This window comes from Camelus dromedarius, chromosome 1 (genome assembly GCF_036321535.1).
Source record: "Camelus dromedarius isolate mCamDro1 chromosome 1, mCamDro1.pat, whole genome shotgun sequence".
Taxonomy (NCBI): domain Eukaryota; kingdom Metazoa; phylum Chordata; class Mammalia; order Artiodactyla; family Camelidae; genus Camelus; species Camelus dromedarius.
In genome coordinates this window covers 39,024,737-39,051,910 of record NC_087436.1, presented here as the reverse complement: position 1 = coordinate 39,051,910, position 27,174 = coordinate 39,024,737, and the positions used below count along the sequence as shown (strand labels likewise).

Sequence of the window (27,174 nt, the reverse complement as noted above, 5' to 3'; positions counted from 1 at the left end):
CATCTCCAGTGCTAGCACAGTGTGCAGCATTTATACATTCAAGAAATATTTATTGAGCATCCAAAGCATGTCAGCCTTTATTCCAATAGCTGTGCGGCTTCTCTTTTCTACTAGTTCCCTAAGTCCCTTGTTATGACTAGAACTCTGTCCTGCAGCCTAGTCCACTTGGGAAGAAATGAGCCCTTGCTTATTTCTCCATCTCCTCCTTCTCCTGGAGGCTATGTCTAGCACTAACTTGATGAACTACCTGAATCATGATGCACCTATGCATTTAACTTCAAGCACAGCCACTGCCCATTCTCTACAGTGGCTATTTCAACTTCCATTATTCTTAAACCTCCTAGGTCACCACTGTTACCTTCTTTCCAATAGGTGAGCTCAACTTTATATCTGTACATTCTCAAAATTATCTGCACATACACTCATTGTTTCCTTCTTTCCTCCTTCCATTATGGACAATCCTCCCCTCTCTGGAAAAAAACAAATCCCTTCAACCTAAGTTCTGGATCCCATTCTCACTCTCTGTCACTTTGACTCTGAAGCACAACTTTCTTTTTCTTTTTCTTTTTTTTTTTTTAACATTTTTTATTGAGTTATAATCATTTTACAATGTTGTGTCAAATTCCAGCGTAGAGCACAATTTTTCAGTTATACATGAACATTTTTTTCTCTGTGAGCTACCATAAGATCATGTATATATTTCCCTGTGCTATACAGTATAATCTTGTTTATCTATTCTACATGTTGAAATCCCAGTCTGTGCCTTCCCACCCTCCTGCCCCCTTGGCAACCACAAGTGAAGTACAACTTTCGTTTGATTGTATAAATTCTTACAAATCAGACTTATTAATTTTTTCATAGAGTACCTAAAAAATCCCCTATAGTAGCTGAGAAGATAACAAAGCAATGCTCCTAATAAGTTTTTTATTAAGCAGGGTCTCTCATCTCAGCACTGTTGACATTCTGGGCGATAACAGTGGGAAGTGGGAGGGTCCTGTGGATTAGAGGATGGTTAACAGCATCTCTGGTCCCTACTCCCTGGATACCAGTGGCACCCCCAGTTGTGATAATCAAAAACATTTTCAGACATAGCCAAACACCCCCTGGGGGCAAAATTACCCCTGTTTGAGAATTACTATTACAAATAATCAGAAAACAAAATGCAGGACTTGAGAACAAGATCAGGAATTTTATGTTTCTGGATTGAGGATCAATCTGAACTGTGTGTTAGGGTTTGATCACCATTAATAATAAAACTTTAAGGGTTAAAATATATTGTATAGTGAAGTTGTGGTAAAGAATCAAATGATGAATTCAGCTAGGGGTCCAGGATAAAGTTATGAGTGCTAATGAAACAGCAGGTCAAGAATAGAAAGATCTTCATTTTGAAAGATAATATAATGATTAAGAATTTTATCTTCTCTGTTTGTTCTTTCTATGGAAAGCTTTTTTTTTTTTAAGGAAGACTGCAAAAATCTATGAAGTGATCCAAGTTTTCACAAACCCTTTTCAAGAATGCCTGTAAATATTCTCCCAAAGAAGTCTCTCTAAATTCCATAGTTCTGATAAAAATCATTACTTCCTCTTCTGGTTTGTAGAAAATAAAAGCATACATTAAGAAGGTAAAAACTCTTTTAAATAGTACAAATGAAACAGTTTATATTTATTATAAGTTAATATATATCAATACTGAGCTGCCTTGTTTAATTTACTTACATATACTAGAACTTGCTGTGCATACTAATCAATAGGTTAAATACCTTAGTTGTCACCTCTATTAGAAGTTAGGCAAAGGGTCATTAAACATACATATAAAATCATCTTATTTTCATGAGAAAATTTTAATTCATTCTCTTTTTGCAGAAAGGGGAAGTCCTTGACAGACACAGAACATGTTGTGGTTAAGAGTAAAGGCCAGAGGCAAATTGTGGTGGTTTGAATGCCAGGCTCCCTCATATAATACTTTATGACTTTGAGAAAGTCACTTACCTTCTCTGTGCCTACACTACAGGATTAGATGAAATAATGCATGCAGACAGCACAGTACCTAGTGCTGTAGTACCTAGACACACTAGGTAATGTGCTGTCTGCAGCTATCCTCATCACCATCAGTAAGCAAACCTGCTCCCTAGCCACTGCACAGAGGCTAACCAATGAGTGCCAGTCAAGAACAGGCTCTTGGATCAGGCCAGAGCCTGCACCAAAACGATAATCAGCCAATCATGTCTTTTCTTCTTAATGTGTATCTGGGGCTCATTAGTGCCTGCTTTTGGTATGGTTCTAAAAATCTCTGAGGAGCTTGCTGCTAGTTGACAACTTTGCTGATCATAAACAAGAAAGGAATTATCTACAAATTAGCACATTCTTCAAATAACACAATCTAATTTTTTTCTTAAAAAAATTAACATATAAGAAAATGTGCATTGTAAAAAAATAGACGTGGAGAAAATAAATGGAAATAGTGATTTTACTGATTCATTTCACATTTATTAAATATCTACTATTCATAAAGAGTAATTTTGCTGGGTGTTAGAGAACAATACGAAATGAATATAATATGACGCCTATTATCAAGCAGTAGAGGCAAATACAAACCACATATATTAGATAGAAAATTCCATATCAGAAGTATGAATTAAGTGCTCTGAGAACACAGAGGAGAAAGAGACAATTATACAAAATATAGGAAAATGAAGGATTTTCTTTGGTTTGGGGAGTCAATCTACAGATAGAGGCAAGGAAGGGTGGATTTTCCATTATCCTTGGCTATGCTCCCTCACTTTCTCCAACTGTAACAGCCACAATTCTTGTACAGGAGATATGGTAAATACCAAAAAATAGCCCATCAGAACAAGAAATTGTAGAAGAGAGCATGCTGAGAAGCATATGTGGAAAAGATACAAAGTAAAGGAATTTACAGAGTGGTTTTATACATGGGAGCCATAGCACCAACTTAAAAAGCCACTGTCACCTCATATTTCTATGTGCTGCAATTGCTCACCACTTGTCTGTCTACATGAATGAATGTGGCCCCACACTCAGGGCCCAAGGTTTTATTTCCTGTAATACCATCCTGATTCTTAGGAATCAGAAATAACTGGAGGATTATATAACTATGAATAACTTTCTCATAATTAGAGCAAAAAATAAACAATAGACCAACTTTATATGACTTCATTTACCAGACTTTCCTTCATTTTCTGCTTCCCTGTAGACAGACTTTAGCTCAAGGATGAAAAGCAGCAAATGTTTCCACAGCATGGCTGCCAGCCAAAAGGTATATTTAACCAATTCTTATAAAGTAACTAATATATACTAGAGCACTGGAGTTAAACTCATAAACTTTTGAGTCAAGCTGCCACTTACTAAGGCAAACTACTTAATCTGTTTCTCTCAATTTCTTAATCTATAAAATGGCATATAATGATAGCACCTACCTCATGGGACTGCTTTGCATATTAAATTCATTAAAATATGCAAAGTACCTAGAATAATTACTGTCACACAAAAGAGAGTCAAAGGTATTGGTTAGGTTCTTCTTCTAAGAAGAATAAGAATCTGAAAAGCTATGTGAATCAGCATGAAACTTTACCACTAGAAGAAGGAAGTATTTACATAATCAGACTATGTGACTCATTTATTGCTTCAGGAAAAAAAAAAAACAAACCTTAGAAATGTACCCACCTGTCTCTCTTAAAATCCACTCATCTCTTGCATTTAATAAGAAACCTTGAAAGCCTAACTATTCATTTCTTTGCAGTTGTTCTTAAGAAACAAAAAGATATAACCAGTATGACTCATAGCAAATGAGAGGACGTAGCTAAACGTCATGCTGCAGGCTTCCACTTCCTTTGGTGGCTAACTTCTGGGTCTGCACTGTTTTATTATAAAAAACAGGAAGCAATCGTTACAACACTACATGAGAAACGTGTCTTCAAACTACCTAGCTTGGAGATCCAAAATAATCTACTATTCCCAGAAAACAGCAAGAGAGCCCTCATGGTTATGATACGCACAACAGAGCCCTATCGTGAGAAACAATCACAGGTTTGCTCTTTGTCTTACCATCTTATGTTTCTGAACAACTGTGAGCTAAATTTCAAAAACTTGACTGGGATATCAGCTGTTTTTCCTATTGAAAACTCTAGTTGTCTTGCATCATTTTGCTCCATGGACCAAAACACAGAAAGGTTACCTTCTCTATGGTAACTAAGTGACAAAGAAGTTTTTTCTTCATGAAAGAGTTTCACACGACTACATTTTTCATCATTGAGACCAAAATTCTTTCATTTTCCACCCAACAATCCAAATAATAACTAACGCTAATTATGCTCCACATACTACTTCTAGTGCCCTCCATAAATTATCTCATTTAATTCTCACAGCAGCCTTATGGGTCAAGGCTAATGTTAGTTTTATTTTATGGATGAGGAACCTCAGCCCCATAGAGGTTAAATAATTTGCTCATGAGGATACACTCAGCAAGTGCTAAAGCTGAGATTTTAACCAAAGTAGTCTAGAGCATCATGAGAGTTCATGTTGTAATCACTCTGCTATACAGTTGTTCAGTGATTTATAATGCTCAAGGTCAAACTCAGTATTTCACTCCTCTTCAATGTCCTCCTCATTCCTTATCCTATATTTGAATATCTCATAACCATCCCCTCCAACAACATTTAAGCAGTCACCAAAACTGCTTTTTTTTTATCTTTATCTTTTTCAGGAAGTCTATACTTATATATACATCTGCCTACTAAAATTTTCCACTTGGATGTCCCACATGTACCTTAAACTCACCATAACTCACCATTCTCTTAGTCATTTATTTCCTATTATGGTGAATGACACCATTATCCCCTCATTTGAGAAAAAAAGTAATTTGATAGATCAGAAGTTACATAGATAATTTCAATTTCTGCTCCTTTGACCATCTATCCACCAAACACACATATGTTGCCTGCACACGCACATTCAATGCAAGCACACACAGACACCACCCCACTCAGCTGACCAAATCACTAATGCCTGTTAATTCTCACCTAAATTATCACAAGTGTCTCTTGACTGATTTTCCTGCCTGCCTGTAATTTCACTCCACATCACCTCAATCTGACTTATGTAGTGCTTACAGAATGGTCTTCATGGTGTGAACATTTGCTGTCTCCTTCCTGAAACAGCATTTTCATAATGAATTCTAAACAATTCTGCAAAGAATACAAGACTTCAGAATCTAACACTGGCCTATCTGCTGAGATTAATCTTCCAGTGCTGTTTCCTTTGCCTGGAGTATTTATCCTCTGAGACTTCCATTAATCCTACAAACTTCATTTGAAATGTTGCTTCCTTCCTGAAGATTTCTTGCCTCTTGAAGGCATGTTTAGCTGCTACTGCTCACCTTTTCAGTAATTTTTCAACATATCTTTATTATAATTACCTTACTGCTATATAATTTGTTCACATGTCTATCTTCTCATTTTGGTTCTGGGAGGTAAAACAATATATACACTTTAAAATTAGAGTACTTTAAAGTGTGATACACTGATACTGTAGACACTTCAGTAATATCTAGTAAGAGAAAAGTAAAATTGGTTATATTTCACAAAAAGGATACCATTATTTTAAATATATCTTTTATTCATACACTTTACATATTTTTTATTTGTTTTAGAACATTCATGGTTTGGTTTGGTTTTTCCCTAACAGCTGGCACAGGACTCAACACACACAAAATAGTTAATAAACATTTGTTAAGTAAATGAGTGATTCCTAATCTATGCCCTCTTCCTCCATTTCCACAACTACCACCTTATAGTCATTCTTCTGAGCTACTGTAATTAAATCTTCAGTTGGTCTCATTGTTTCCAGTTTCTTCTCCCTTGAATTCCTCCTCCACATTGCTGCCATGGTTATATTATAAAATAAAAATCTTGCCACATTATTGTCATATATACAAGATCTTTAATGACTTTTATTGCCCATGAAATAAAGTCTAATTCCTTATCATTCTAGACTTTTCACAATTTAGTCCTAATCTACTCTCTCGATCCTTCTTCTGTTATTTCTACTTCCTGTGTCAGCATTAGTTTAGTCACACTAGACCATTTGAAGCTCTCAAAGATATGCCAGAGTCTCACTCTTGTGCCACTCCCATCTAAAATATCCTTCCCTATATAAGTTCATTTGTCTTTTGAGGAATACCCATACTGTTTCCCACAACATAGAATACAGACTTGTGGCTGCCAGGGGGGAGGGGGGTAGGAAGGGATAAACTGAGAGTTCAAGATTTGCAGATACTGACTGGTATATATAAAATAGATAAACAAGTTTATACTGTATAGCACAGGAAAATATATTCAGTATCTTATAGTAGCCTATGGTGAAAAATAATATGAAAATCAGTATATGTATATTCATGTATGACTGAAGCATTGTGCTGTACACCAAAAATTGACACAACATTGTAAACTGACTATACCTCAATAAAAAATTAAAATAAAATATCCTTCCCTAGTTTTCCTCATCAGACAAATATTTGATTTATCCATCAAAGACAAATTAAAAAAAGAAAAAAGATAGCTCTTCTGTGACATCTTCTTCAACTCTTCCTCCATTTTTCAGCCAAGTGATTTGATCTCTCAGCTGTTTCCAGAGAAGTAGTCTCCAGAACCAAAGCTACAGTTTTGTAAAACTGCACTCCCTGACCTCCACTTGTGGAGGTTCAGATTTGGTAGGTCTGGCATGGAGTCAGGAATCTGTTGTTTTAAAAACACACTGCATCCCAACCTAAACAATGTGACTTCAGGGCCAGAATGGGCTCTGGGTTGCTGAGTGCTAAACATTCTTCTTAAAGCATGACTCAGAATCATGTGATAGCCTGCCAGAAGTAGAGCGTGTTGGGACCCATGCTTTCAGATATTGGCAAAACTTTGTTTTTGATAAGTTTTATGGGTATGCATCCTTGGGAAGTGAAACCAGCCTCTGTTAGCTCAAGCTGTTCAAAATACCACAGACAGGGGGATTGAAAACAAAGTGAAACTAAGGCATACAACTAATAAATATAAATAAAAAAAGAAAGGAAAGGACATGAGAGCACATAAGCTGCCTCTATAATATTGCATTCATGGAAAAGTGAGGAGGTGAAGAAGCACAATGAAACTAGTTATTAGAAAATATGATATATGTCCAAGGAGGCATCAAGGGCCTTGGCTCATTCAAATCCTAGAATGGCATTACTGGCTCTAAACAAGTCACTTAGCATAAAATTCTTGACATTTCCTCATTCACAAATGCAACTCCTTTTCAAGATTTCAGTTCAAAGCAACTCTATGTAAAATCTACCCCACTTCTCTCTTGGATACAATATGCCCATTCACTAAACAAGTGCCCAGAGAGGAAAAGTGCATTAATAGTTAATCTTTAGAATCAAGGGTTTTAGAGACAGAAGGATTGTTAGAAGATCTTCCAGACCATGCTAAACCTTTTTCACAACACAGTGCATGTGGAAAATTATGACTGTCTAGCACACTGGGATAAAAAGATGAGACTGCTAGGAACTAATGGTGATGGGCAAGGGGGTTCATGCGGTCCAGGCAATACTTGGGGATCACAGAGATCAAGCTCTCCCATAACCTCTGTAACCCACACTGCTTGCGAAGATACACCAGATAAACCAAGGAATCTTAGAGATGAGGAAAATCAAGCCTCAAAGGGTGGCTGGACACCAGAGAAGTTAACAAAGTCACTTAGTGGAAGAGCAAGAATTGGGTTTTCACAGGTCTCATACGAACAATGATTCTAATCTCTACACCATTCAGAATTCATCAGTTTCGACCATTGATGGCACCATTTCAAATGGTCCATCAATTTATTGAGATGCCCAGCATTGGCAATAGACTGAAAAGATTATGCTCTCTCCCACAAATATCGGTATATTTTCCAACTAGATTTAAACGTTACTCTGAAAAATAAAAGAGAAATTCATTCATAATTGTCTAAATTCATTGAAAATTTGCCAGATAAAATGCTAAAAACACTTTTTAAATGAATGGAAGAAGCTGCCAGGAATTAAGCAGGAGTGTGAGTGGAGGGTGTAGGGAAGGAAGTGAGAACTGAAGCATCTGAGTGCCCTGGGAGAATCTGCATACCCAGGCTGCCTAGAGCTGTGCAACTTCCCAAGCAGAGAGCTCTGGTGGTGACCATCCAGTATAAAACGCATGCTCAGGAAAAGCCATTCACACAGGAAAAAAGTTCACTAGAAATAAGTGAATAAATAACCCTTCACAGAGGTAAGCAGGAAAGAAAACTGCCTAGACAAGGAGAGGGAAAAGCTTTCCTGAGAACATGTAGCCACTGGAAGGTGCAAACATATGGATTGAGGATCAAAATTTTTACTGTTTACATGATAAGGAATATCATAAGCTAAAAGTTTTCATTTCTGGACCCATTTAAACTGGACCCAGGTCTGTAATGTTCTTATACACGTGGCAGAAAAAACACAAATCCACCCTGGAGGAATGAAATTTAAAAGTTCAAAGGATTGTGTTTCATTTTGAGTAAAAAGTTCACAAGAAAATAAAAATCACAAAACACATGAGAAACTAAGCCACCATAAGCAAGTGTCACAGAAATTATAAACAGGAACTTGGATACTAGAAATGTACAATTACAAAGAATATATTAGAAAATAAATTAAGTATATTTATATGTTTAAAGAAGTTTTAAGAGGGAAAGGAGGTAAAAATATGACTGATCAGCAAGAGATTAGGCAGAATTGGAGGAAGAGATCTCCTATAAGTAAAAAGCATAATAATTAAAAGTAAATATTCAGTATGAGAGTTAAACAGCACATATATACAATGGAGAGAATAAAATGGAAGAGTCTTATGTAAAAGAAGAAATTACACAGAATAAAGCAATTGAGATATAGAGATGGAAATTCATTTAAAAAGAATTGAAGACACAGGAAGAACAGAGAAATTTCAAAGTATATCTAATCAGAATTTCAGAACAACCAGGCAAATTTAACTAAAAGAAAGTAACATAGCCATAATTAATATTACACAAAGTATTCATTAAAGGAAAAAAAAATACCACCAAAAAAGAAGAGAACTTTATAAAAATAACATGATATAATCAAAAGAATATCACATTTGTAAAATTGTATTGTTTAATATCATAGCCTCAAAATAAATAAGATATAAATTAAAATAACTACAAAGAGAAATTGACAAATCCATCGATAACATTGTGGGAAATTTCTAACACATATCTCTTAGTCATTCATACTTAAAGTAGATAAGAAAACCAAGAAAGCTGCAACCAGTAGATAAATTCTAGAGATTTAATGCACAGTAGAGCGAATATAAACAACAATATTGTATTATAATCATCAAACTTGCTAAGAGACTAGATCTTAATTATTCCCACCACAAAAAAGAAATGATAATGTGATGTGATAAAGGTGATAATTATTGCTACAATGGTAATCATATTGCAATACATAAACTATCAAATCAACATGTTGTACACCTTCAATCTACACAATGTTACATGTCAAATATATTTCAATAAAAAATAAAACAAAATGGAGGAATTGAAAAAAAAGAAAACTCAATAAGGATGTAAATAATTTGAACAATAAAATGAACAAGTTTGATTTCACTGATGTATATAGAAGCCTGCATTCAGTAATTGCAAAAAATGTATTGTTTTCAAGCACATACAGAACATTTACAAAAATTGACTGTGTCTCAAATTTTCTAAAGAATTGGTATCATACAAAACATACTTTCTGACCATAATGTAATTACATTAGAAACTGTGGCAGGGATTCTGATTTTCCTATCTGTCTTGGATATAAGAGTTAGACCCCACTTCCAGCCCTTTTTAGGAGGCTCAGTTCCTAAGGAATGTGAGCAAAAATGTTAATTTGCTATTAGGTCTGAACACAGAATATCCTGTGCAATCTGCCACACTCCTGCTTCCTCTTCTCCAAAAACATATGAAGCTACATCTTGAGAATGTTGGCAACCTAAAAGGTAAGAAGCTTGCTTGCTCTCTGTGTCAGATATAGAAACATTCAGGTTGGACTTCAAATAAGCAAGAAATAAACTTGTATTGTGTTAAGCCCTTTGAGATTTGGAATTGTTTATTGCAGCTGATAGCTTATTATGAGAACATAGAAATTAAAAATAAGAGCTAAAAATAGTCTTTTCTGTTTGCAAAATTTTAAACACAATTCTGGTAACTCAAAAGTTAAAGAGGAGAATATAATAAAATATTTAAATAGTGGAATTAAATAATAAATAAAGCCAAAAAAGAGGAAAATAATATAGAAAATAAGGAAATAGAAATGTTTGTTTTTCAGTTTATGAGTCCCTGCATAAAAGGCTGGAAATTAGAAAAACAAAAATGCCTAACATTAATACAATTTTATAAATAAAAATGGATTAACATAACATTTCTGCCCCCCCAAAAGGACAACAATAAAAGAAGAAAAAGGGGAAAGAAAATATTCTAGAGAGCAAATAATGAAAGTATAAATGCAGTACTTTCTAGATAAAAGGAGTTTTGTGTATAGGTATAAATTCATAGATTTCTTTTCTAGAAGTACGAGATGCAACAGGTCCCTTCACAAATACTATCCTCTATGCTCATGGCATAGTTTGATAAAAAAAAAAAAAAAAAACCAGTAACAGCCTCTGATCTTTGCTACTTATAGTCAGAATGAACTGATGTATATCAAAAACTGAAATTATCATTTGAAACAAGAAATCCTCTAAGTCAAAGAGCAAATGTTAGATGAATTTATTCAGCCTCTTAAAGGTATATTTGCAGCTAAGTCATTTGAATGATCCCTAAAAGAAAGAGTGGTCATAATGATACAGGAGGGAAGGGAGCAGGGCACAGCCACTCAAGGAGTGACAGCAGTTAACACCAAAATGGTGGAAGATTCAACTCCCAGTTGGCCTTGAGGATTAAGATGGCAGGAGGTTTGACTTCTAGTAGAACTTGAGCTTCATTATATGCTCATTGTAACATATTAGTGTGATAAATAACATACCCACAGGTGCCATAACAGTCCCAAGGCTAACCGCAAAAAGCCAAAGGGTGGGCGGTGGCCCAATTCCTGGGAATCCCAGCCCCTTCCCCAGGGTAGTTGGAATGGTGCCACCTGCAGTTGTGTGGAGCTACTGAGTCCATAAAAAGTGGCAACACCACACCTGGCCGCCTTTTTTGCTCCCTCCTCTTTGGAGACGATCTGCACTCTGTCTATGGAGTGTGTACCTACTTTTACTTTAACCTGAGCACCCATCTCCCACACCTCTTTCTTTGCCTTTCTCTTGCCTTTTGAAACAGCCTGCACTCTATGCAGTATGTATCTCTCTAAATAAATCTACCTTTACTCAACTGTGGCTCGCTCTTGAATACTTTCTCGCGCGAAACAAAGAACCGACACCTGGCAGGGCACATCCCAGGGACTCACGGAGATCTGGGACACAGCCTTCCTCAAGCCCCACATCCTTTTTTTCCTGCATCAATAAAACTGGGACATTCTAGAGGAAAGTGTTGCCAAATGCAAGTTTGTATGCTGGATGCACAGTGAGGCCAAACAAACTGAACTGTTTGGAGCAGAGAAAGATTTACTGCAGGGTCAAGTAAGGAGAATGGGTGGCTCCTTCTCAAAAGCCCTAAACATCCTGATGGATTCAGGGCTTTTATAGGCATTAGGGTGAGAGCTGTAGGGTGTGTGACTTTCTTCTGATTGGTTGGTGCGGAGGTAACAGGGTGGTGTTCCAGGAATGTTTAGGTCTTCATCTTGAAGTTACCATCCTCCACCTGGGTGGGGACCTTAGTTCTTGTAGAAGAACTCAAAGATGTATTATCATGCATGTTCTTGAGGAGGAACCAGGACCTTGCCCCATGCTGCACTATTGTTTCTTGACTGCTCCTCCTTTGTTTCTGCATTCCCTCCCTTCCCTCATTTGCAGTTTGAATCTGCCCTTTGGAACTCAGGGAAGGTCTAGGAGGCTGAATGAAGCCTATTTCCTACAAACAAGAAACGGGACATTGAAAGGATTTGTACCCAGGAGGGTCCCACAGGGTCCTGCTTGGTTTCAAAAGAAAGGACAGTTCCTTTGCTTCACCCATAAACATCTAAAACTTCTCTTTATCTACTTAGTTTCCTCTAATTCTTATAAAAACTGTTCCAAAATTCTTTTTGTTCCCCTCTATGTACTCTATTGACAAAAATCTCAATGCGCAATTATTATTTGATCATATTCCTCCTTTCTACTCAGTTCCTTCCTTTCTAATCTGTCTTTTCTTCTACAGAAGAAAACCATTCTTGAGATACTCCTCCCACTTTTTACTGTAAATCAAGCAATGCCCCAGCTTCTTTCAAATTTGCAACTCTCTGCTGCCTTAGGCTCAAAAAACTCTTTAGGAATTGGCATCCAAACGGAAAGTTGTAAATATTTATGTTTAAGTTTGTTCTTTTTATGCAAGTCACATTGTACACAACTTTCTCCTCAATTGGACTATGAATTCCTCAAAAACAGGAACCATACTTTACTTATTTTTATAACTGCCTGCCATAGGTACGACCTAAAGAAGCACTCGATATGACTCTCCAGCCCCACAGCATGCTCTCTGTGTCAGATATACTCTATCATCTGTCGGTGTTTCAGCATTTCATTAGGAGGAGCCTAGAGGGGATTTTGAGGGAAGAGTGTCTAGGAGACTAATTTGAAACAATATTCACATAGCAACAGTGTCTAGGAGACTAATTTGAAACAACATTCACATAGCAAGCATTCACATTGCTTAGATGGTGTGTATATTTCATTTATCCATTCATTCATTTATTAAAGTACATTTATTAAGTGCTCATGTTGTTACGGAAACGACAGGCCAGTCAAGAAACAAGCACCACTCGGAGGGTTGGAGTACTCAGATGTATTACGCCGGCGGGCTCAGAGGGGCTTCTGCTCCAAAGCTCTGAGCACCTTCAAGATGTGCACATGAGGTTTTATAGGGTAAAGTACAAGCTTGGGGGTATTAGGCCAATAGGCATGGAACAGCTTTAGCAGCATTATCATCACAAAAGTGGAGGTGGGGAGGCAGCAAACCAACATTCCAAAGCCAGATATGTATCTTTGAAAATCCAGCTGGCTAGCAAAAAAAACGTGAACAGCAAAACAACACTAATTAACCTAGATTTACAAGTTAGTCTAGCAGAACTCAGATCAGTATTCCAGTACTTAGATTTGTGAGTTATCTTGTTAGCCCAGCCCAGCCTCTCCTTCACATTCCTAGACTTGTGAGTTATCTTGTTAGACCAGCCCGGCTTTTCCTTCACAATGTGAACGAAAAGTACTAGAAACCATATCAGTAAACAAAGAAAACTGAAGCCATCAAGTCATCAGCCACTGCCACCAACCCTCAGTGAAGACAAGCCTGCAGCTCAGCCTCTGCAGCCACTCACAATTGTGCACTCCGAGGGGACTCAGAATAAGAAAGGACAGGATACTGGCCCTAGATAGCTAGGTTTTTGTCAAAGGAATGAATTTGAGAGCCCAAATATTTGCTCTCTCCCAAACATAGAAGAGTGCTAAATTCTTTAACTTGAGATGTCTGGTTTTCTTCAGTTAACAAGTAAGCTTTTAATGTTCCAACAACCTGGTCTTTGTTGTAGAACTCCTAAATATCCTAGCTCCTCCCCTACCTCTTCAGAGCAGTCCCTCAGAGCGATTTGAGAGGCTGTCATCCCGGGCTCAAAGGGGTTCGAGTCCTCAGAAATGTCCAGCAAATAAAACATAACTCTCAACTTTTAGGCTGTGCATTTATTTCAGTCAACACCCACAATGTATCAAACACTACTCTTGGTGCTAGGGATACAGCAGAGAACAAAACAGGCAATAATTCATGCCTTCATGGCATTCACACAAATATAGAAGACAATGATTAGTATTATGGAGAAAAATAAATCTGGGAGGATGAAGAATTCTGCGGGAAGAAGGTGTATTTTTTTTAATAAGGTGACAAGGAATGATTCGCTGAGAATGTGGCACTGAGTAAAGGGCTGAGGTGGTTTAGGAGACAGCCATGCATTTGTGGAAGAGCATGTTCTTCTCAGAGGGCACAGCCTGAAATATTTGAGAAAAGCAAATAAGACAGGATCTAGAGCAGCAAGCGTAATTACGACAGAATAGGTGGTGTGGTCAGTGAGTTATTAGGTAATATGATTGCAGAGGATATTTTTAGTCCATTCTTGGGACTGGATTTTACTCTAAAGAACAATTGGAGCATTCTGAGTAGACGAGTAAAATTTGATTTTGATTTTTAAAGTGTCCTAGCGACCTTTCAAGAACAGATCTAAGTGAGATACATGTGGAAATGTTACTGAACCAGATCTGTCTGTTGGGCCCACAGCAAGTCAATCGCTGAGATGCAGAGGTTTGCAACTGAGAAAGAGAATATTAACAAGGCATCCGGTGAGGAGACGGAACAAGATCTGCCTCCTTGAAGGTGAGGGGGGTGGATTATTTACTGGAGAAGCAGGGTGGTATTAGGCATGGGGAAGGTGATTAGAGGTAGGGGAAAAAAGGTAAGTTTTTGTGCAGGTGTATCGGGGTTATATTCTTTTGCACATTCAAAAATGGAGGTGCTTAGCATGAGCTGAGGTGGGGTTTTCTGGCCTTCTGACATCAAAATACCATTCATTGGACACCTGCAGAGGTCCAGTTTTAGGGTAGGTGGTCTAACCAGTCTCAGCCAGCTCACACCCAACAAAAGCTGACTCCAAGTTCCTGTAAAACAATTGGGCAATGTGAAGCTGGGAAGATATTCAGTTAAAGAGATGAAAAGAAAGAAAGAAAAACAATAACTAAAGCAAACTTAATCAGCGAAGGCAGTTTACAAGCAGAGGGGTTTTAATGAGCTGTTCCCCTATCTGTTGCCTTGAAAGACAAGCTCAAGAATTTCTGTTAGTCATCAGCTTTTGTTAACTCTATGGGGCATGGATTCAGAAACAGAAAATTGGCTTTGAGGTTACTGCAATAATCTAGGCAAGAGAAATGGTTCAGAGTGATTAACAGTGGAGGTGGTGAGAAGGGATCAGTTTCTGGATTTATTTTGAAGCCTTCAAAATCTAGGATATACTCAGAATTTTCTCACCAGATTTGATAAGGAGTACGAAAGAAAGAGAAAAGAACAAGAGATGAATGAGTATAGGTAGAAAAAAGAAGAAGTTCAAAGAGTGGGCCCTGGCATTTCAGTATTAAGAGCTTGGGTTGCTGAATAGAAACCAGCAGAGGATCTCACCCAGTCTCAAGGCTTTAAATATCATACAAGTGCTGACAAATCTCAAATTTATATTTCTAACTCAGACTTCTTCCCTGAAATTCAAGCTCATATATCCCATTGGCTACTTCATATCTTCACATGGATGTCTAACAGCCATCTCAAAATAAACATTTCCAAATTTGAGCCTTTGACATTTTCCCTAGAACTCAATCCTATCAGTCTTCTAAAACTCAGAGAATGGAAACTATTCTTCCCATTGCTTAGGTCCCCAAACTTGGAGTCATTTCTCCCTCTATCTTATATCCAATTCATCTAAAAATTCTGTTGGTTCTACTTCCAAAATATATCCAGAATCTGACCACTTCTCACCACCTACACTACTCCCCAGACTGGACCAAGTCACCACCATCTCTTGCCTAGATTACTGCAACAGCCTTCCTGAGTGGTCTGTTCTTGCTCCTCTGTGCTCTTTTCTACAAAAAGCAACCAGTGTGGTCCTATTAGATCTGCAATTATATCACATCACTTCTCTAGAAAAGACCCCCTAGCAGCTTCCCATCCTAGAGTAAAACCAAAGTCCTTATGATGGCTGATGAGGCCTAGATTACTTCTGACCTATCTCCAAACTTCTCTCTCTCTTACTGTGTCCTAGTCATACTAGCTTCTTCACTTTTCTCAAATATGCTAGACATGCTACCACTTCAGGGCCTTTGTACTTGTTCCTTTTTGTTTGGATGTTCTTTTCCTAGTGTATCTTCATGGCTTCCTCGTGAATCTCCTTCAGATCTTTACTTGAATGTCTTCTCAGTGAGACTTTCCTTAGTCATTCTATCTAAAATTAGAATCCCTCCATCCAACAGTGCTGCCTGCCTTCCCTCTTTTATTTCTTATTACTTATCATTATTTAACATATAGTATATTTTAATTGTTAATCTTGCCCTATGCCTATTTCTCCCACTAGAATTTAAGTTCTGTGAGGGTGAGAATTTAAAAAATTTTATTTACTACTCACTGTCTAGAATAGTAACTAATATATGATAGTTACTCAATAAAAGTTTGTTGAGAGAATAAACTAGGGAGGAACAGAGGACGAACACCAGGAGTATATGGTTTTCTGGAATCAAGAAAGAAAGCTTTTTAAGAAAAAGTTAATACTCATGCAGTTTTGACATAAGATGTTATGTGCTTATTTGAGATGTGTTGAGGTTGTGTTTGCAAGGCATGCACACCATTTCAGCTTGAAGAGCTTTGATACAAAATAAGGGAGCTAAAGGTTCCCTAACCAACATCACTTCTTGACCTACCAATGCAGAAGATGGAATCAAGAGGTAAGAATGGAGGTTGGATGGTTAAGCTAATGGTGCTGAAAGGAACTAATATACATTACATTTCCCCTACGTGCCAAGTGTTATGCTAGCTATCCAGCAAATATCTGCCACATGTTTACCATGTGCCAGCACTATTTAAGCACTGGGGTTACAAAGTGACTTGATCTACTAGGGAATAAAACACTAGAGCCTTGTAGAACAAGGATATTGAACATAATAATAGATGTATTCTACATATAAATATAAGGCAACATAAGCCCAGAAGAGCAAGTAGCCCAAGAGCAAGCACAAACCAGAGAACGTTTCAAGGAATTGGAAATATTTATAGAAGCAGACCATAGAAAAATCAGAGAAGACTCACCAAGTAAGGAAACTCATCAGGTAAAGGGAAAAACTATGGTTAGCAAAACTTTTAAGTTCCAAAACAATGACCATGGGTAGAGACTTTAGAGTTTACCAACCTCAAGCCCAAACCTAGCTTGAATATAATCCTGTCAGTTGTATAAAATTAAAAACAAGAGAGAAGAGCAAGGAGACTGGGACTGCAGTTGCTTACAATGTTTGCTCCTTGCTTGAAATAGAGAGCAAGGACTGAAACAAGAATAGCTGTATATCCACTCAACACACATTGACTAGTCACCACCCAACCTAACAAGATCTGTCTTAGGAGCCAACAATCAGATTATCATCTCTTCTCTTTCTCTGGGTAACAGGGGTAAGGTTGAGGTAGACTTCTATTCTCCCAACATAAAAATGACTTGAGAGCTTGATTATATTTTAAGAGGGAAAAGGAAGAAAGAGGATTCTAGGATGTTTCCTGGCTTCGTCTACTGGGTAGGTGGTGATGACTATACTGTCTGAGATTGGGAATTCAGGGTGAGGAGCTCATATAAGAGGAAGGATGATAAGGGCAGTTTGGGGCATGTTAATGTTGAGATGTTTGTGGAACACCAAAATGAGGGTTCAGGTAGCAATCTGGAATACAGGAAAGAAGGCCTGGAGATAGGCTAGGATCTGACATCTATATGGTCACTTGCGACTGTCTCCAAAGTAATTTCAATGAACAGATGAGGCACAGCCTAAGACTAACAGAATTGGGAAGTTGGCATGTCTGGACCTGCTCAGCATGTGGTCTCTGGTAAATCTACTCTGATGATGGCGTGCTGGAAAGCCTCCTGATGGCACCACCAGGCCCTGATGCCAAACCCCCAAACACATTTCCTTTTGAAAAACGTTGCATGTCACATACTTCTTCCCTCCTACCAGGATTTCTCTCCAATAATCACCCATCACAGACTTACATTTATCATGAAGTGAACCACCCCAAAACTCAAATTATCAGTTTTTATTGTTTTACACATCAATATTTGTTTCTCTTTTATCTCCAAACATTCAAGTTTTCCTCTTTCAAGATACACACACACAGGCAACTTGCTTTCCTTTCAGCAACTGAACTCTCTCTCCCCTTTAGTTCACTGCTGGTTCTTTTAAATAAGTAGTTTCCATTTGCAGCTTACACTTCCCATCCACTCATTCTTGCCTTAAATCCCTTCTATGAGGGTTCTGCTACTACCACATTAAAAACTGTCTCTAAATTCTGCCAATAACCTACTCTTTGCTAAATCCAAATACCTTTTCTCATATGTCACTCTCTGTAATCTCTGTGTATTGCTTGACAGGACCTTAAAATTCTCTTTTCTCTTGAACTCCTCTCTTTTTTCCTCCAGTTTCTTTAACTGTTTCTGATTCATCCTTTCATTCACTCACTCATTCAACAAACATTTACTAGGCACTGAAGTTTTTACTCTTACAATGTGTCACAGTTTATGAGAAAAAGTAGTAGGTGGGTTTGGATTCAGGCAAACTACATGGGAAACCAGTAGATTAGCGGAAGTTTGTATGGGAACATAGAATCAAAGTAAAGAAAAATGTTCATACAATTCAGATTTTGTTAATGACATTAGGTTCTTTTTTTTAACATTTTTTATTGATTTATAATCATTTTACAATGTTGTGTCAAATTCCAGTGTTCAGCACAATTTTTCAGTTATTCATGGACATATACACACTCATTGTCACATTTTTTTCTCTGTGAGTTATCATAACATTTTGTGTATATTTCTCTGTGCTATACAGTGTAGTCTATTCTACAATTTTGAAATCCCAGTCTATCCCTTCCCACCCTCCACCCCCCTGGTAACCACAAGTCTGTATTCTCTGTCTGTGAGTCTATTTCTGTCCTTTATTTACGCTTTGTTTTTGTTTGTTTGTTTGTTTTTGTTTTTGTTTTTTAGATTCCACATATGAGCGATCTCATATGACATTAGGTTCTGATGCACAGATAAATCACTCTCCCATGTAGGATATATACTTATCAAGTACACCAGATCCTTCACTGTTCGTTTCTGACTGCTTTATTTCTTAGCTATCCCTCTCCTGAGTCACACATGTTTTATTTACGTGTATTAATCCCACAGCTCAATTCATATTTGTATCCTTCTCCGTAAAGGAACTATTCTACTTTTTCTATCTATGTGACCTTCAACATGTGACTTAACCTCTCTGTGCCTGTGTGTCTGTACACAGGGATTCAGCTATTATTTTTTTAAGGTAAATTTACATATTTTGATTGTCATCCTTTCATATGTTTATGCTAAAGTTAAACTTTTTGATAATAATTATAATAATAATGGCTAACATTTATTACACACTTAATATGTGCCAGGTATTGTGACAAGCACTATGACATGTAGTAGCCTTATGATGTTGATATTATGATTGTCCTTATTTTATAGCCATGCTGCTGAGACTCTAGCATATGATACACGGCTGGCAAGTCCAGATTCTGTCACTAAATTTCTTTACCATACATTCTTAAAAAAAAAAAAACAACAGAAAAACCTCTCAAAACTTCATGTTTTCCTTAATGAACTTTGATTTAATTAGGCCATGATAAATTTGTATATAAAAGTAGCGATAACTTCTTGCAGGTGAGAAAACTGTCAAAGAAAATGCTTCTGCAGACCATAGGAAAAATACAGGCTGGCTTGAATTGTGAAAGGAAGTGTGACAAAATTCTGGATAAATGCTGGGATTATGCAAGCAAAGGAAAAAAAAAGTTTGCAAGTTTTCTTTGGCAACTTGGTTCTTAATATTCCTGTACATGAAACCTTCTTTCTTTCCAAGTTCCCAACCCTGTTACATTAGCTTCTGTCCTTAACAAGCTTTTCATTGGGCTTTGTTTACCTCTCCTTTTCTCCCCAGTTTACCTTAAGGCTTAATTTAAGAGCCTAGAAGGAAATGCTTAAGTAAAAGAAATAAACTTGCAGAGGAAGACAGGTAAAACACTGGGCTTGCTTAAAAATGGATTACTTTGATGGAGTTGGATTTGATACTTATTTTTGGCAGTGAAGGTGGTAAGTGTGTTTGTGTGTGTGGTACACGGGCCAGGAAAGGAAGGAGAGGTCTGCACAGCAATGACACGTTTCCATTGTTTATGTTCAGCATTTTAATAACGTTAGTATTTGCACAGCTGAAGGAAAGGAAAGCACCCTGAGAACAGACACCATGAGGAACCCTAGAAGTTTGCAAACCAGGAAAACATGAGTTGGGAAAGAGCCATAAATGTTAATAAGTAAAAATCACCTCAGCCAAGATAAACCTAGTGTTGGGATGCTAAATTTCAAACGGAATCAAAAAGGAGCTCGTTGAAATAATTATTCTGACAATTCTCAACTCTGCTTCTTTATTTTTGTCATGAAGATATCAATACAGAGATATTCAGAGATCAGGAAGTTGGAGATTGCTGCACGGTATAGTGAAAACACAAAAAGCCTTTAAATGAGACAAAACAACTTTTAGTTCCGTTTCCATACTTTACAAGTATGATGCATAGGGGATTTTACTTAATCTCTCAGAACCTCCATCTCCTCATCTGCTAAACAAAGGCAACGCTTAGCAAACATTAAGGAAATAGTGGCTGTAATAGTTCCTCTTACTATTAGTTGCTGCCCTCAGGCCTCTATCTGTCTTGTACTGTCTCACTTTGGCCAGTAGGATAATCACCACAGCTCTGCTTATAATGATTCTGACCTGGCTGTGGGGTGGCAAGGGGATCAACTGTCAACAGGATCCTCCTCAATATAGGAAAATAGAAACAATGGAAGGCATGACAAGCCAATTAGCCATTAAGGAGAATGCATAGGGCTTTTTGCACAAACCAAAGCCCATGCTTCCACAGACAGCCTAACCAGCTGTGAGTTTTCACACATTTGTTATCTCTTCAAACAGATTCTTTCCTTTCAGGGTTACCACCATATCGGAGGCCCTGAAGCCTGGTAAAGAACTGATCATCCTCTCAGATTTGTCACTCAGCGCTGGCCTGCCTGCTGCCCTGTTTGAGTTCTGTGTGCATTAATCCAGAACTGAGCCTGAGTAATGGTAATGTGCTGTCTGCCCACCTAGCAGACATTCAGTCCCCACATCCTGGGCCCATGGATCCTGCCCTAATCTCCAACTGCCCACAGCCACCTAATATAGACTGAAAATGGGACAAGGAGAAGCACAGAATTAAAAAACAAGTGCTCAGTCAGACGAAGATCAATGTAGACCTTGTTTACCATTTGGCTATGGGGCTCATGTTTACCACCGGCTGAATAAGGTTGCTTTTCATGGGGCCTCATGGTGTGGATTTTTGTTAGGTGGTATACTGGCAGTAAAATTCACCTTAGTTAATCTTTTTTCTCTTCTAGCAAGTGGTAAAAGAGTTGGAAATTCAACTGTGGCAGGCCAGAAATGGAAATAATTTGGTTAAAGAGGTGTTGAAAATCTCTGCCAGAAACTTCTTCCTCACTAGCCTCCCAAGGCACCAAGTTCTACCATTAGAATCCCATTATTTTGCCTACAAGAAAAGATCCTATCTTGTCTTTAGCACCAATTAGTTTAAAATACTTAGGACTTTGAGGGGAAAATAAAGTATTACTATGTTGAAACTGAGTTTGGAAGATGCTTCAAGGACAGGAATGATTAGTAGGAGCAGTGTAAGTATTGAGACCCTGGGGGTAAGAGGGATCCTTTTTTAGGGTACAGTGTGTGCGTGTGGGTGTGGAGGGCACCAAGAGAGGCGGGCAACCCTGGGTCTTAGAGGTGGGAGGGTGGGGGCTGCAGACAAAAGGAGATTGCAATATGACAGATTTGAAGGATGTTTAATCTAGAGCCAGACCTCTGTGCAGATGAAACAGAAATATATTAACTGACTTGATTTAAAATTTAAATGCACTGGCTTTCAGAATGGACCACCTGAAAATGCTGTATAATAATCATTAAAGTTATTTTTAAAATTTAGCCTTTGTGTCATGAAGCAAATGGATCGTATACACTATCTTAAAGCTACAATACTAGTGATTTATTCTTCCTTTTTTTCAGAACAAATAACTCAAAAACCAGAAAGCTGTCAGAGATATGTATAAATGAGCTTAAAAAATAAGGCAAAACAATTTTAGGTATAATTGAGAAATAAAAACAAGTAAGTTATATTCTTCAAAACTTCTAAAATCTTTTAAAATAATTTCCTTTCATTTTGGAAACCAGAGTCAACATAACAATTATTGTCTGCTACAGACATCATTTCAACCTGTAAAACTGTGCATAATCCCAAATTGGAAATATATAAAAGTGACCAAATAGGAGTCTTCGTGAGTATATTTTTATTTTTTTCTGAATAATGTGGTTGATTGTTCGAAGGTCTAAATCTTTCACATTGCAGGAATAAAACAGTTAAGGAAAAATTAACCCTTACTAAATTTTTATTAAGTATCATGAATGTCTAAAATTGTTACATATAAAATGTTCATGGTCATGTGGTAGATACTGGTACCTCCACTTTACTGATGAGAAAACGTAGAGTTTGAGACTTGACAAAGAGCACACCACAGTAAATGCTAAAGCCAGGAATATATTGGCAATTGAGAGATCTTGAGAGAGAATTTCAATTCATTGGTTCTGGCTAAATGGTTTTCACTGGCACTTAAGTAACAGCGTCAATGCAAATATTTGCTTAGAAGCAATTGCAATAGGTTAGCTTAAACCTACCATTTACTACCTTGAACTGTCAGTCCTATGATCAGGCACCTCTTTCAGTCTCATACAAAACAACTTCGCCCTTAAGTAGCCACTATCTTCTTATATTTAAGTGACTGCTCACTTACTACAATTCTATTTTTCCATAAGTGTTTGACATGACAGGAAAAAATCCCAAACTCAAGCCAAACCTTAAGTTCATTCCACAATTAATCTCCAACTCACTCATTTATTTGTTCATTCAATGAATATTGAGTGCCCACCAAAATGCTAGACACAATTTTTGCTGCTTAAGATATAAAGCCAAAGTCTTTATGAAGTTCATATTTTAACAGGAAAAAGTGATACCAGAGACTGATAGATACATATAGATAAAATAATGTTGATCTGTTCTTGTGGCAAAAACTGAGTTTTCACCCAGTAACTACTACCTTCTTTGTCAGTAAGTTACTCTCTGAATTTTAACTGGGCACATGGCCACTCAGAATAAAACCTACATTTCCCGACCTTTCTTGAGCTATGTGTGGTTATATGACTAAGTTCTGCCAAAGAGATACAAACAAGAGGTGTGAGCAATATCAGGCCATGTTCTAAAGGAATGTTAGTGTGCCTTTCTCATTACTTTTTCTTTTTCCTATTGACTGAAATAAGAGCATGCCTACTGGAGCTGAAGCAGACATTTAGGCCCAAGGGTCTGCATTTTAGGGACAATGGAGCAAAAAGTTAGAAGGTGACTGAGCTCCTGATGATTACATCAATCACACCAACCCTAGATTATTTACCTCTGGACTAAGTTTATGTGTGAGAAAAACAAACTTTCACCTTTTTGAAATGTCTGTTTTTGGGGTTTTGTGTCATATTGATTTTACTTTAATCTTAACTATTCCAAAAATATTTTTTAAATAGAGCAGTGTAAGGGACTAGAGAGTGACACCATGTGATATTTTAGACAGAGTGACTGGGGAAGGACTTTATGAGGAATCAATAGTTGAGGAGAGTCCTGAATGCATGAGTGAGCCAAGTGATAGGGGAGAGTGCGTTCCAGGAGGTGGGAAGTAGTAGAAGTGAAAGCTCAGATATGGGAACCTGCTTCTGTGTTCAAACGCCAGCAAGGATGCCAACGTGACCCAGCTTCCTAACCTCTTAAGGATAAGGTTATTCCTCCCAGACAGGAATCCTTGACTCCAGACTTGCAGAGATCAGTTAACTTTGCAGGTACTGTTCTCTGCAGGGTCTCTTCAAAGAGCATAACCCAGGTACAAGTCTAAGCTTTTACACAGAGAGCCTCAAGGCTCAACCTCTAACGCCCATTCTAAAATGCTTCCTGCTCAACTATTGCCAATTTTTCTGAACCGAGCGTTGGTTCTCACTCTTGCTTAAGGAATGGCACTATTGGTCCACAACACATTGCTTTCTTTCTTCTTGAAACTCCATAGGTAGTATTGACAATACTTTCATTTTAATAGTTAATAATCTATCATTCTGTTCTAATTCATGTGTGTATCTTTTGCCACGTCAATTAAGATGTAGTGTAAAAGCTACAAATTAAGAAGTTTAAAAAACCCCTTTGCGCTAGTATCTCTTCAAACAGAAGGTGCTCCATAAAAACTTTCTGCATGTTCATTCAACCATCTCACAAACTAGAAACACAATGGAGAGAACCTAATCTTTCTTGGTGCCTCCCTTTAGCCAGGAAGATATGAGTAGCTGAAGTATTTCGTGCTATATATAGTCAGTTGATGTCAGCTGGATGCCAGTCTCTTCAGAAAGGCTCAGTCCCCAGTTTGAGTCAGATCTAGGGACCATGCCGTCCCAGGCACAAGGATAAAAACCATCGGGCCCAAGTGCCATCCATATTCCATCTCTAGTTTTTCCTCCACAAATTGGGATTCATCCTGTTGAAAAGCACGGTCTAAGAGCAAGGTGAGTATACTGTATCCTAAAATGCTTTATTAGTCAGTTGTCCAAAGAAGTTCAGAGTTGTGACTCATTAATGGGAATTCTTTGCTTTAAGGACAGCTGTTGATGCTAATATTAAAATGCTACAGTCAAAGAGGTCAGGTTTAATCTGGTGTCCTTTCTTCATTCTTACAGTTTGCTGGAATTGATGTATTGTGATACTGGTACAAATGAAGGCCAGTAAGGAAAACAGCGACAGATTAAAATAAACTGTAGAAAACAGAGAGGGAGGGGAAAGGAGGCCAGCTCTTTCATTGTTTTTCATGGCCTGATAATCATTGTACTAGTGTAGAGATAAGACTGGGCCTGAAACTCTGAGAATCAGCCTCTGTTCACTGTGAGATTGCCTGTCAATGAATAGCACACTCTGTCGCCAGACTCGGAATGCGTATTAAAGTCTTTCAGTAGAAAGCAATAATAAACTCTTAATAAAGAACAAAGATGCTCTCTTTCAAAAGGATGATTACAAAACACTCCAAATGAGTTCTTCACATTGCCTCAATAACGTCCCTTTATTTTTAACAGGGAACAAAAAACCATGTTATCACATAATACCATGGTGAAGCAGAGGAAACAGCAAGCATCAGCCATCATGAAGGAAATCCATGGAAATGGTATCATTAAAAACTCTTCATAGCATTAATATAGTTCAGCATTAATGTAGACCTTTCCTGATGTTATTTAATATTCTAAAGTTAAAACTTCCTTTAAATTCTTGCTATTCTGTCATAGCAAACCTGGAGCTCTAGGGGGTATAGAAAAGCCTATGGCAGCTAATCCTTTTGTAGTCATCCTTTCTCATTTGAAAGCTATTTTCAGATGAACAACTGCTCTAAAGGAATGAAGCAATCTGACAGCTGATGTACATTCTGTTTGGCTTGCCTTTCACACATTTCATATTATAAGTTAATATCAGTCTCAATTTTCTTTTTCTTTTTATTTTTTTGGACAGGTCTCATACAATCTTGTCTTAATTGTCCATCTTACATGCTCTATCTTGATTTCTTTTATGTTATATTACATAAATCATTCAAAATCTGATCATTATTTTTTAAAACTAAAGCTATTAAATTGGAATTAATACTTACTGTGAACTTCTTTAACCCTGAAACCAGTCTTCATATTCAGTAATTGATTTACCAAGACATTTTGTGTGAAAATCTACTTTAACTTATAACTTCTAGGAAAATATAAATTACTTGTAGTCTCAAAGCATATGACTCAAAAAAATTAAATATAAATTAGATGCAAGATGATATTCCACTCTCTCCTTTTAAGCTCTAGCAAAAAACTCTAGAGAGCAGTGCCTTATACATTGCATTTTGATTGTTATAAACGAAATTCAACTTCGTTCATGAGCAAAGGATAATTAACTTTAAAAGTTAATAAGTAGGATATCCAAATCCTTTGAAGGGCTGATTTGAGCCATTCCAGGATATATTTGTGGAGTTTTCAGGGCACCTTCTTACTTCCCTTCTGTCGACAAGGAATGTGAGCTTTTACCTGAACAATATTGAGACCCAGAGGCATGAGATCTCGTGAAGGCAGCTGGGAACAGGCATAAGTGTAGCATTTTCATATTTCACCTTCCATAAAGCAACCTGAATAGAACCAGAGATTGTGTTAGATGCTCCTGTAGTCATATCTATAGGGTTCTGTTGTTTTGTTTTCTATTTTCTGAAATACAAAATCACCATACTGGATTCAACTTAGTCCCATGTTTTACTATGATGTCAAACTAGCTTGGAATAAAGTAAGAATAATTCTGAATCAGATCCCAGAACTAAATTTGTACCAATCCAAGGTTCCAAAATTCATGCTTCTTTTAAATTTTTATGCTACTTTGTATTTCCTGCTTCAGGAAGTTTACTTGAAATTTTTTTTACTAGTTTCCCTGATCAATAAGGCAAAGATCAGATAGTCATTTAAGTTTGAGACTAAACTATTTACCTTAAAACTAGGCTTGGGAAAACATCGTTTTCTAATTGCATCATAATCATAAATTAATCGATCCTTTTAATGTATTCCTAGTTTAAACCATTTGCTGGATTCTACTCTTATTCCTGAAACAGACCCATAAGAGTAAGATTATTTTTTTCCTTTTTTATATTTTTTCCTTTCTTAAATATAACTTTTGATTTTTATGAAATACAACAAAAAATATAACTATATCTCAAGGAGGGGAGGCCCAAAACTACTATCTCACCACCAACAGGTCTTGGCCATGTAAAGTCTGCTGAAGCCCTCTCTCCCAAGTCACGGGTAGATTTCCAGCCCCTTAAGTGGAGTCACATGCTCTGCATTTGGAGGTCAAGTACTCCAGATAACACAGGGAGAATCACAGACTCTTTTTTAATTCATCTCAAATAAAATAATTCTAGTACTTTATGAAGCAGTTTAAATAATTTCTCTCTTTTCTTTCCTCTGACATCGTATATAGAACTTTATAGAACTTATATAGAAATTACAATTTGTATATGACATAATGTTTAGAGAGCTGGAG

General features: G+C 37.2%; 1 protein-coding gene and 1 long non-coding RNA gene across 2 annotated transcripts in view; one reads left to right on the top strand and one right to left on the bottom strand.

Annotated features, from left to right (window-relative positions):
• Window positions 1-27,174, bottom strand: part of LOC105093645 (uncharacterized) — a 259,967-nt gene that overhangs the window by 187,245 nt on the left and 45,548 nt on the right. The window contains exon 3 of the long non-coding RNA XR_010377472.1: window positions 26,175-26,272. This is a non-coding gene — a long non-coding RNA (uncharacterized LOC105093645). The remainder of the gene's footprint in view (window positions 1-26,174; window positions 26,273-27,174) is intronic.
• Window positions 24,522-27,174, top strand: part of MYOZ2 (myozenin 2) — a 31,783-nt gene continuing 29,130 nt past the window's right edge. The window contains exons 1-2 of the mRNA XM_010985524.3: window positions 24,522-24,635; window positions 25,197-25,285. Coding sequence (XP_010983826.1) covers window positions 25,210-25,285 — 76 coding nt within the window. The 5' untranslated portion in view covers window positions 24,522-24,635; window positions 25,197-25,209. The remainder of the gene's footprint in view (window positions 24,636-25,196; window positions 25,286-27,174) is intronic.